Here is a 12927-nt window from a genome sequence, read left to right as displayed (position 1 = left end):
CAAATGAAATTCTTATTAATTGCTTTTGTGTTAATTCTGCTTATTAAATACTTACGAAAGTATAACAGACACTCTACTATGTACTAACTTATTCTCATTAATATGTAGCTTTCTTTTTTTACTGTAATTGGTAGTTAAATTTTTTTCTACACCGTGTTTTCTTAGTACCCTATATTGAATACTCACGCCATAGACAAGCTCTGCTCATTTAATAATAAAAATAAACAAAAATATGAATCTAGTAAAATATTCAATAGATTTAAAAAAAATTATAATAAAATATTTTGTAGATTTTATTTAAATTTCAAAATATCCATTACATGGAAAGAAGAAAAAAATAAGTACTATTTTTTAGAAACAATTAGTATGAAATTTATCATAACAACATTATTATTTGACAAAAAGAAATTATAATAACAAACTATAGAGTTACATTTATTTCTTCTACAAATCAAACATATATAAGAATCCTAACATGGCAAAGGTGTAGCTTCAGGTCCACAGGGACGAAGAGTATCCATGTATGGAGTAAGAGAAACATAGTATTTATATTTATTTTCACATATTTCTTCAATCTTCATATAATTTTCACCAGTCAAGCCACAACTGTAGATATATTTTTCAGTAGCAAAAATGAGAAGTTCACCATTCATAACCGTGAACCCTGTGATTGTAGGGTATTTTTCCTTCAAACCCATTTCTTTTGTCTTTATCTTCATAATTCTTCTCCACCTACTTGTTTTATAATCTTTCAGAATCCAAACTTTGAAAGTAGATCTTTTAAGTCTTACCAAGCAAATGGAGAAAATTGCCGTTGACACCTTGCCCCAGTTGAAAATGCTCATGTCACACTTCTTATCCGTTGAGCTTTTTCTAGCAGTTTTGGACAACTTGAGCATTGTGGAGGTGCCATTCTTGAGATTGTAGGACATTATATATGGTTCAAAATAAGGGCTCCCTTTAGCGATGTAAGAGCCACAATCTGAAATGAAGTGGATGACTCCATTGTCATGCACAGGCATGTTAAACTTCATGTTTCTACCACCTGCACAAAAACCTTTTTCCATTGTTTTCCACGATCCTTCCCGAGGCTTCAAAATTTTGCATGCATAATCTGAAGACCAATCAGTTGGGGTTTCAAAATGAACCACCATGTAATCATCAAACTCATCATAACACTCCAACAACATGATCATAACATGTGCACGTGTATTCAGATTTTCATCATGGGTGGGTAAAGAAATTGGTAACCGAGACTTTGTAGCTGGGTTGCAAATGTAAAACTCAGAAGGTGTCTTATCTGTTGTACGACAAAGTATCAATCCCTTGATTGAAGCTAAGATTTGACTGGATTTTGATAAGAACTGGAGAACCTCGCCAGACACACCTGCTCCTTGCCGCGAAGGTAATTGGTGCAACGTAACTTCTTCGTTGCATGGCCTCTCTAGTTGTAAGAAGAAACATGTATCATCTCTTTTCAACGAGTTATGAACATGATTCACTAGGAAAAAACCTTCTTCTAGAAGATTGCAGAACCCCTTGTTCACAGCTTTAAATCTGTAAAGAGATTTTGCTGGCAAATAAGTACAAATAGGAAATATCTCGCTTGAAATCATAGCCATGGCTGGGTGAGGTTAGTGAGAGAAGTATAGAAAAAAAAGTGAAAAGTAGAGAAAAGTGTGTAGGCAAATTCAAAAGAGAGATGATATGATATCGGTAAAACTCAATTTTATAGTGGGATGAATATATATAGAAATAGATAAAAAAATTGTTAACCAAGATAAGATAAGAAAATTTTATCTATATGCATACAATTAAAAAAATATTAACAAAAAATCTTAATTTTTTTAAACTAATACGTTATTTTATTTGTACATTTAAAAAAAAATATCATAATTTTATCATTAACAAAATCTCTCCAAAAAATATTATATATACATTCTGAAAAGATTTCAAATTCTAGTCAAATAAAGCCATATTTTAATTTTTATAACAATGATAATCAACTTTTATTCTTAACTAATATTTTTTTGTTCAGTTTAAGACTATTTATAGTTTAATGATCATGAATATATAAAAATAGGAAAAACAACTACGGTTATGAAAATTTACAAAGATAATTTTTTTTTATCTATATGCATATAATAAATAAAATATTAACAGAAAATCTTGATTTTTTTTAATTAATACGTTTTTTTATTTGTACGGTCAAAAATAAGGAAAAAGTGATAACATCAAAATCATCATTAGAAAATCTCTCCAAGAAAATATTATATAATACATTCTAAAAAGATTTCAAATTTTAGTCAAAGAAAGCTATTTTAGTTTTGATAGCAATGATAACTATTTGATTGATGAGATTGATATTTTGGAAATCCTTCAAATTCAGTAACCAAATATTTTAATTAAAATGTGTAGTTGATTACAATCTCATAATGATTTTAGATTGAACTTTTTATTCTTAAGTAATATATTGTATATTTTAAGATTATTTTATATTTGATTGAAGATGTTTTAAGGAATTAATATTTGGAGTAAGCAATTATATATCAATTTAAAAAGAGCAAATATATCAAAAGTATTTAGTTAGTATCTTACAATATAATAATTTGTTAAGAAATCATTTCTTCATAAATTTTTATTCTATGAATATCATCAATAGAATTTAATATCCATAACAAACTATATTATATGTATATAGATATATAGAGATAGAGATATATAGTTATAGATATAGATATGAATATAATATAAATATAAATATAGATACATATACATATACGTCCTTTTTCAATTTTTTTATTAGTTTCAGTCATTCAATATGTTCCAATCTCTCCCTAAAACTGTTTTAATTAATAGACAAAATGAAAGATCTGAATAAAATATAAAAATTACTTATTTGAATTAAAATTGTCACACAACAGATATCATCAAAGATTAAACTAATAAATAATATATTTATAAGGATTAAAATAAATAAAAAAAGTTTCTTATTGGACATTGAAAAATTATATTTTTTTTTATTTTTAAAAGTGGATATATTTTCACTTTTTGAGTAAGTTGTAATTTAAAATTATTCACGATGACTAGTTAACCTTTTTATATGACACATGATTATTTATTATTTATTTTTCATTTAAGTGAGTGAAAAGTAATAAATTTAATATTGTATACATCTTCAGTATGAGAAATTCCAGAATTTTAGTAGTGAACAAAGGTCCATATTTTATACCTATTTATCTGATGTGAGGATTTTGGAATACAATGGCCATGCATTCAAAAACATGTGTAGTGCATTATAATGCATAAGAGAGCTCGAACACTTCTCTTAAATAGTGTGTCCGTGTCAGATATATGTATTGGTGTCGATCCTCATATGATAGCTGTAGAACACTTTTGGTGAAGTGTTTAATTCAAAAAATATTTATTGAATTTATAAAAATTTTAGCATGGTTCTAACACAATTTAAAATAAATAAATAAATAATTTTTAAAAACTCAAATTTATTGTATAAATTTTTATTATGATTATAAAAATAAGGAACGAATTCTTTTGAACCAGTCATGAAAAACATCATTTTGCTTCCCAAAAAAATCTGAAACATACTTTACTTGTGCACATAAATACGTATTTTTGTATCCGTATTCGTGTCAATGTCCGTATCCGTATCTATGCTACATAGATAAGGAGCCACAAACAACTTGGAGATGTGTTACAATAATTATTACGAAATATTATAAATAAATAGATACAAGTATAAGCGCCAAACTGAAGTAGATTATATTATAGCAAAACCATTGTTACAGATGAGGTGGAAAAAATAATGTGATCTGACATTACAAGAATTCTATAACCGACCAACTATCCCTAAACATAATAGAAAACACAATGACTCAGATATTGTTCTATTAAAAATTATTAAATAGAAATCAAATTCTACCAAAAAAAAATTATTAATTTTTATAATAATTAAATTATATACTATTTTAGAGATTAAAACAAAAATAATATCTAAATTAGTTTCTATTATTGATAATTAGTTTTTAAATTGATATCTAATTAGTTACCTAAGATTTACTTATCAATTATTTAAATTTTAAAGTTGGTATCTAAAATATTTATATCTAACTAGTAGAAACATATGCACAATTGCGCATGCGTATCTGCATTTTTCTATTTTACTCAAGATGATAGAAATGTAACATACATACACAAATAATTTTGGATGAGTCGAAATTGAAAAGTGAAAAATGAAGTGTAGAGAGTGATTAAAAGTGAAGGTTATTTTATTTTATATGTGAGATTTTGTGTGAAAATGTAAGAATATGCTCTCTTTGTTGCCTTAAATTAAAAAATAATTTAATTTTTTAAGTAAATCATATGAAATGACAAAATACTTCATTGTATTAATAAAATGAGATATATTAAATAAAGGTAGAATCGGAAACAATTTTGTGTACACCAAAAAAACGATTATAATGAGAAATCCCTTTATAGTGGAAACACAGACGCGAGAGTGTATCCGCATTTTTTATATTTATATTATTATTACTATTATTATTATATGTATATTTATATTTATTTAAATGAAATATAGATTTATGTGTATTTATACTTTTTTATTTTTTTCATAAACTTATGTGTATCTGTATTCTATAATATTTGACAATGTATTTGTATTTTATAGTATTTGACAATGTCTGTTTATCTGTATTATTTGACAACGATGAGTATCAAATATTTAAATATTTTACATCGTTTGTATATTTATTTTTTAAGACTAGAAAATGAGAATTCACAAAACATTGTCAATTGTTAAAATATACTTATATACATATAAATATCCATATACATGTAAAATACCATTAAAAAAAACAAAGATTTAAATATGTGATACCGAGTGTTATCAAATAATGTAAATACATATAAATTTATGAAAATAAAAATAAAAATATGGATGCCTATGTCACACTTGTGTTTTCACTAATTTTATAATAATTGTGCTAAAAATCATATTGAAAATTTAAAATTATTAATAAATCAGTTTGATTTGAAAAAAAAAATCAAATTAAATAATATATTTACCTAATAAATTATGATATATATATATTTTTTTAGATTTTAGTTAATTAAATTTGTATAAATTATTTCTGATATTGTTAATATCCTTTTTTTTTTCTTCATCTTTATCCTCCTTCCAACTTTCTTGTTCCATGTTTCTTCACATTTCACACATCCTCTTTTCATCTTGATTAAAAGATTGATAACCCGCCAAAATTCAAGTAGAAAAAAATGGCAAACATCTATCTTTGTCGAACTGAATAAGAAAGAAAATTGGAATGACAACGTTTTTGTGGTTGGACATACTTTAACATTATATACAAACAATTTTGACTTTATTATTTAAAAAAAAAACAGAGAGTAATGAGAATTTATTATTGTTGTAACATCAAGATAATTATTTGAAGATTTTTTTTTCTTGAAGTTCGAGGGGGAGATAAGAGAGATTGTTATTAACTTAAGATTATTGAATTTATTTGTATTTCTATTTATCTTTTAAACTTGAATATCAAAAAAATTATCTATCAAATTAAAGAAAACCAATTAAAATATATAAAATATATCAACTTTATTTTACAAAACAATTTTAATATTACGTGATTATACAAAAATAAAATAAATATTTTGGCCCACACAACATTAACTCTTTACAGAATGACACCTTGTTCCAGTTCAGAATCCCGCGACAAAACCCTCTCTTATTCAAAACGCGCTTATCTGCACCTTTCAGAGAATCACTTCATTCTCCCACTACAAAACTAAATTACTTTTAAGAAAAATGAAATCATATAAAACGAGAACAAAATTAAATTTCAATTAGATACGGTCATTTAAAATATTTTGAAGTATATTTTTTTATAAGCACAAAAATAAATTGAAAATAAATCAATAAAGTACAAAAGGAAAAGCCATTTTTTTCCTAAGATATTTGTCATATAAATTAAATTCAAGATATAAAGATTTTTATTTTTAATTTTATATATATACATTTGTTATTTTTTATGAAAATCACTAGAAAAATCATGAGGAGAGTGATTTCTAATTATGTTACAATGTGATAATTAAGCTTATGCAATTAATTACGAAAGGAAAAAAAAGATTGACGGAAGCAGCACTAATTCCAAAGCTATAAAACCTTGGTTAAACCTTGAATCTGTGCTGGTTTCTCTTGTTCGTCATCATCCTCTGTGAATAGGGTTTACTTTCTCTGATTTCTTTCGAATCGATTCCATTGTGTCTCTCAAAGCTTTGACAGTGTTTCATTGCACAATTTGGGAAGATGCCTCGTCCCAAAAGAAAAGCGGCCCCACCAATCACTTCTTCTGATGTTGATTCTTCTCTTCGTACCGGTACTTCTATTTCTCGTTTCCGATTGGTTCTCCCCCGCGAAAATCGAATCACAATATTCACTTAAAGAACAATGAATCTTGAATTTTTTTTAATTATTTTTTTGTTTATTTGTGGGGCAATGAGTTTTTCTGTGGCCAAGTGCCAAAGTTGGCAAATTTAATCGATCTCTGTGCTGATCGAGGTCAAATATTTGTAATTGGACTACGTCTTCCTGTGGTAAAGTTGTGGATGTGATGTTGGATTTAAACGCTTCAAAATTCAAAGCTTGAATACACAAGGTTTTGGTGTTGTGGTTTTATAATTCGAACACGATTTGATCAGATTCAGTGTGGCAGTTGCTGATAACAATATTGGATTCTTTGCTTTTTTTTACGAGATAATTTTGAGGGAGAGGGTGGTGATGGTGCTAGGTGTCTATCTTGTTTATGGGATGCTTCCCATCAATTACCCATTTAGCCAGAATAGATAATATTCGATTGTTTATGAATCATTTGCATGTGATGTTAATTGTGTAATACTCAGCCAATTTGTTATTAGAATGCCCAATTATGATCTATATTATTTGCAATGTGCTGTTTACCTTATGTATTTTTATTGTGCATCCGGTTACCTTCTGTTCTGCAAGAACATAACGTACTTGTCAAGAACATAACTTGAACGGTACTTGTTTCTTACATGGTGGCATATAAAAATTGTAAAACACACCTGTGCTGTTAAGAGATTGTCTGTTTCGTATTAAATAATTAATCATGTCGCAGCAGTTTAAAATCCAGAGTACATATCTTCTGGGAGGCTGCTTTTCTGTTATCTGGCACTACATTTTTGCAGCTTACTACAATAGTATGATGCCAGTTATCAAGACAGCCTCCATGTTTATAGCCAATACAATCTGAGAGCAATTTTAGCTTAATACTTCTACAGTTCATGAAGATTGCTTGATCTATTTATGGGGGACATTATTAAAATGCTATGACGTAAAAGCATTACCCTAGTGGTGAGACCTAAGATGTTATTGAGAGAGGCAACTGCATCCCCATAGACAAAATAATTAGTGTCCTTTTGGTTAGATTTGTGTAAAAAATGTAACTATTTGCATTCCAAATAAATGATTTGGTTTTTGCTGAGCTATTTTTTCCGATAGTATATCGGCATGGCAAAGGACTCTGGAAGTATGATGAAATATTTCACAATGTTTATTGTCCTGAACCGTAAGCCTTAATTATTCATGACTGTTTCTAGTTTTTTCATATTAATGTGGAAATATTTCCTTTTATCTTTACCTTTTCCATCTAATGCTGACTTTAATTTGCTGAGTTCGTGATAGTAATGATTTCATTTCATGTTATTATTTCAGAACCAAAGAAATCAACCACAAAGCAATTTGATCGAATAGATAACCTATTTGAAACGTATGCAAATAAGTCACTGGGTTTGATTGAGTAAGTATGTGCATGTTGAAATCATTGTGGCATGCTTTAGTTGTTTTTTGATCTGGTTTAGGATTAGAACATATCATGCTTAAGTTAAAATTAAATTATTTTCTTGGAACTTTGCTTATGTTTAAGTAGCACACGTTGGTTTATTTATTTTCTCAATGCACTGTTTTTAATAAGGAATTAGAAATTGCTTAGGTCTGTTATTTTTTTTTATATAAATTTAGTTAACAAATATGGCACGTGTTCAACAATATTATGCGTGTTGAGGCTCAACGCCTCTCCTTTATGTTTTAAGATTGTTGCCCTCGTTAAAGTTTATGTCACTCCTCTTGATGATATTCTCTGTACTTTTTGTTTGGTTCGTCAGCCCAGACGGGATTGTGGCATTTTGTAAAGATGTGCATGTGGATCATACAGATGTTAGAATGCTGATCCTTGCTTGGTAAGTTATGGACTGGATTAATCTTTCCTTTTCCTGTATATAACTGGTTTTTGACCACTATAAATATATGTTTTTTATCTTATCAGGAAAATGAAAGCTGAAAAACAAGGTTTTTTTTCCAAGGTTGGTAGAGAGTATTGCTTTACAATCTTAGTTTATTTACACACTGCTGAAATTAGTGAACAACATTTCAATACTTATGTATTGACCTTGGATTTGTGCTCTTGATGTAACCCTTAATTTAATACTCATGTATTGATGTATTTCTACATTTCAATGTTTTGATGTATATTCTTGCATTTATCCTCTCTCTCTCTCTCTCTTTCTCTCTCTCTCTCTCTCTCTCTCTCTCTCTCTCTCTCTCTCTCTCTCTCTCTCTCTTTCTATATACATGTGTGTGTGTGTGTGAGCTCACAATGAAGAAGAAAGGGTCAACTTCTCATTGAGAAAAAAAGGAACTCCTCACTAAAAGAAAACTCTGATTGGTTTATTTAATTTGTGCGTAGCTAATAATGGAATCAATACTAGTGGCTAGTGAAATAGATAGGTTGACACTGTAAATTTCAAGTGTTCTCTGATGCTGGTCTTTTCTTCATCTCTTCTCTGGCCTTCAATCTGGAGTAGGCTTTTATTTCAATAAGAACTAAAGGGAGTTAACGGTATGGTATGGATCTTCAGCTAAACTTTCTTGTATTGAGCTCATGACGTAAGAAATATTATCGACAACAGTGGTGCGGGATTGATTGTATTTTGGTGTATGTGGTGGCAAGTAGCCTCTTGATGTCCCATGAAAGATATATTACCTGATGAAATTCTGTCTTCAAAGGAAATTGTTTGATTTGTGAGAATGTATATATGTGAACTACTCAAATTGTCCTGTAGCCCATGTTTGACTGGAAGTTGGATGATTTTGTTTGTGGAGGTTTCTTTTGGTCTTTCTTTTGCCTTATCTGTACTTTATCTTCTTCTTTTTTGGTACATTGGAGGTAACCTGGGTAGAGGAATGAATCTGGGTCTTTTTGTTAGAGCTTGATGTTTCTTATGGTGCATTTTTTCATTGGCCTGGTGAAGGACTGAACCTCCAACAACGTCATTACATTTGAATCTTCAAGACTAGGGCCCATTCCATTCGGGCTTATCAGCTCGTAGACAAGGACTTCTCTAGTCTATCAGTTATATTCATGTTGATTACTGAAATACTAAATTCTCCCCAGTAAATAGAATTTTCTTTTATACCAAATTGGCTGAATCATGGTCTGAGATCTGGTCCTTTTTGAGGGTCATTCTGAATATAGTTAAATAACTTTTCATTTGTTAAATGTTGAAAATCCTGTCATATTTGGGTATATTGCTTGCGCGACCGTGTGTGTGTGTGTGTGAGAGAGAGAGAGAGAGAGAGCAAAACACTGCTTGATGCCATCTAAGGTCATCAAACCAAAATCTTCTTATACTGGTGCTATACACTCTTGTCATGATCATTAGAGGCAGCTTGAATTTCTTCACCATATTGTTAGTTTCTGGACATGTTATCATCATCAGTTTTTTCCTATTCTTAATAGGATGAGTGGCGAAAAGGGCTCAAATGTTTAGGGGCCGATACACTCCCAAAGTTAAGAAAGGTTATTGGTGGACTGAAGAAAGAGGTATTTTATTTTTTTTGTTATAAGTTTCATAGTAAAGTTTTATTGTATTCTTATTGAGATTAGCCACCAACTATGGTTGTCCTTCAAGAAGATTTTTGGTGTATTTATTTCCTGTGTCTTGTTTAGGTGATGGTACCAGAGTGCTTTGAGGATTTTTATTCTTATGCATTTCAATACTGCTTGACAGGTAAAACTAGTATTACCGGGATTTCACTCATAATTTAGATTTATTGTTCTACATCTCTGCTTTCTAGTTCTTGTATATTTCTGTGTAACTAACATAAATAACAATACTTTCAGAAGATAAGCAAAGGAGTATAGACATTGAGACCATCTGCGAGCTGTTGAATGTAGTTCTGAAATCTGAATTCCCTACTCAAGTTAATTTATTAACTGAATATCTAAAGGTAGTGTAGGTTTTTATATAATAATAATCTGATGCATTGTTATGCTTATCTGCTCGTTGTACTTAAACTTTTTCAGTTGTATGTAATGTAATGACTTGAGATAACAACTTTCAGTGATGTCCAGCAAATATGCTGGATTGTGAAGAATGTTAATATGTTCTTGTTGTATGTAATTATTGTTTTGTTTTTTTGAGTAAAAAGAATGGGCAGAAAGATATTTGCTTATATAAAGTTTTGTTTTCTTGTGTTTTCATTATCTAAAAGTAATGTACATTCTTGAAATATCTTCCCATGGAGTGTGTATAATAAAACAATGGTGATTTCCCTTGGGTTACCCCTTGTATATTTAGGTGGAAGACGTTGAAAAGACTTTTAATGCCCGTACACATTAAATTATTTTCTGATGGTTGAAATACTTATTTGACAGGTTCAAAATGATTACAGGGCACTAAACATAGATCACTGGAGAAATTTTTATCGGTTTTTTAAGGAGGTAATGCTGTTATTAATTTTTCTTACTTTGTCTTTCAGATTTTATATCATACGTTTTTTTCACTTCTGGTTGAGTTTACTATCTGATTGTGAGGTTAATTTGACTATTGAAAAATATTATATGTTCTTGGAAAATAATGAAGCCCTTAGTAAGTTGTAAAAAATAAAAATCAGGCTAAACCTCCGGAGGAAAATTATTTGTCTACATTTTCGTTCTATCTGATATTTACTTTTATGATGATAACAAGGATTTTATGGATTAGTTACTTCCTTCTATCAGTATATATAAACATACACCATAAGAAATCCATCTCGAAAAATTCATAAGTCTCATGATTTGTGAATTGGGTTTACTTCACGCTAGTCTTCTTTTTCCCCTCCCGATTGTTAAACAAACACAAGTTCATCTTGCTTATATTCATTACTGGTGTAAACGAGTCAGAGTTAAACCAAACACTTGAACTCGTGCTTGTTTTTTGAGTAAAAAGAATGTGCAGAAAGTTGACTTGATTTAAGCAGATCACAGTTAAAGCTTAGGGTTGACTAGTTCAAAATATGACGTTTGCTTAACTATTTTATATCTTGATTATCTTCTTATCCATTGATCAAATTCAAAGATCTTTAAACATAGAAATTAGGTATTATAACTGGTCTTGCTAACCAGTGGACTACGGAATGCTGGCATTGATTAAAAAAGTAGGTACAAGGACGCTGTTTAATAAATCAAATAGAAGGATAAAAAAGCTTTTATTAGAAATGACATTGGTTCAGTACATACAAGTGTATCAATTATTTAACGAGGTTAACTCAAATCATTCTAGAATAATGTCTAATTATCCATGTGTACACTAGTACATTTGATGGGTGAAAGTTGGTGTGCTTCATTTTTAAAAGTCGCAAGCAGAAAAATATGTCTGACGTTTTGTTGGTCGCAGGTAAGCCTTAGTGATCTTCGAAGTTATGACTCCAGTCAAGCATGGCCTGTGATCCTCGACAATTTTGTTGAATGGTTAAAAGAAAAAGAAGAGAAAAAATAGTTCTCAGTTTTTTCAAGTTTCTGTTCATTTTTAATCTGCCGACTCCGAACGAGAATACTGTTTGAAGCGGATATACAATTGTATATGGCTGATCTGAGTAATCAGTTCGCAGTTTTTCTGCAGAATTAATCCCATGTAACAACAACTTAATACAGTGTCAACTGTCAAAGTTATATTCACTTTTCTTCATCTGGATATACCATTTTAAGAAAATTTTGTTCCTTATTGCCCCTTTTTTAACATTTATATGGGGCTTAACCATTCAGTTACCAAACTTCCTCAATCTTTTATCCGTTTAACGTTTATTTGTGGCTTAACTGTAAGTGGGATAAAAACAATTTTGGAAAGCAATTGGAAGATTTAAAAGGGTTAATTCAAAGCTTTCCGCGAGAGGCCATAATTCTCTTACAGAGGGATTTAAATAGGAATGTTGATAGCGAAGTAAAACAATTTACAAAAGCTCATGAATCTTACTGTAGTTTTGATTTGAAAACCCGAATGAGGAAGGATAATTCATTCTTGATTTTAAGATTATGAACATTTGCTTTAGGTGGGATACATATGTAATATTTTCTAAATGAGAAAGGGTAATCTAGTATTGGCTTTAGGATTGTGAACATTTGTTTTGAGAAATGGGATGACGTCTATTCACTTATAAGAGTGGAAACTCGAGGTTTGAGTTGAGTTTTTATAGCAAGAAGCCTTGATGAAAGAGTTTGTGAGGATTGAAAGATTATTCCTCTAGAGTTTTATTATATAACATGGGGTTATTGATTTCATTGTTTGTTTTAAGAGTCCAAAACACAAAGTTGTGAAGTTATACATTCAAAAAATTTATACATTTTATTTTTGTGTAGGATAATTTAAATATACTTTCTATCTATCCTTGATTTTTCAATATGTTTTTAAAAGATAAAATTGTGACTGAACTCTGAGCTAAAAAATCGACAATATATTGAATACGGTGATTGATATCTTAATGATGTTATATTAATGGATTTCAAATTGAAACATACGCCTAATAGTCTTACACCACTTAGGAGTCAAGACTATAAGAAT

General features: G+C 29.4%; 2 protein-coding genes across 2 annotated transcripts; one reads left to right on the top strand and one right to left on the bottom strand.

Moving 5' to 3' along the window:
- Window positions 1-470: 470 nt before the first annotated feature.
- On the bottom strand, window positions 471-1622 carry LOC150028837 (uncharacterized). Its single transcript, XM_090300145.1, has one exon. It carries the CDS (start codon window positions 1620-1622, stop codon window positions 471-473), a length of 1152 nt encoding a protein of 383 aa, XP_090156271.1.
- Window positions 1623-6108: 4486 nt separating this feature from the next.
- Window positions 6109-12065, top strand: LOC137807471 (uncharacterized). Its single transcript, XM_068608132.2, has 9 exons — window positions 6109-6410; window positions 7766-7850; window positions 8215-8289; window positions 8376-8412; window positions 9849-9932; window positions 10059-10119; window positions 10233-10339; window positions 10767-10832; window positions 11767-12065. The coding sequence occupies exons 1-9, from the start codon at window positions 6341-6343 to the stop codon at window positions 11866-11868; spliced, it is 687 nt and encodes a 228-aa protein (XP_068464233.1). The 5' UTR covers window positions 6109-6340; the 3' UTR covers window positions 11869-12065.
- The last annotated feature ends 862 nt before the right edge of the window (window positions 12066-12927 follow it).

The sequence above is a fragment of the Phaseolus vulgaris genome, chromosome 3 (assembly GCF_051622355.1).
Source record: "Phaseolus vulgaris cultivar YP4 chromosome 3, ASM5162235v1, whole genome shotgun sequence".
Classification (NCBI taxonomy): Eukaryota; Viridiplantae; Streptophyta; class Magnoliopsida; order Fabales; family Fabaceae; genus Phaseolus; species Phaseolus vulgaris.
Note: the sequence above shows the minus strand (reverse complement) of the source record. Positions and strands in the feature narration are given on the sequence as shown.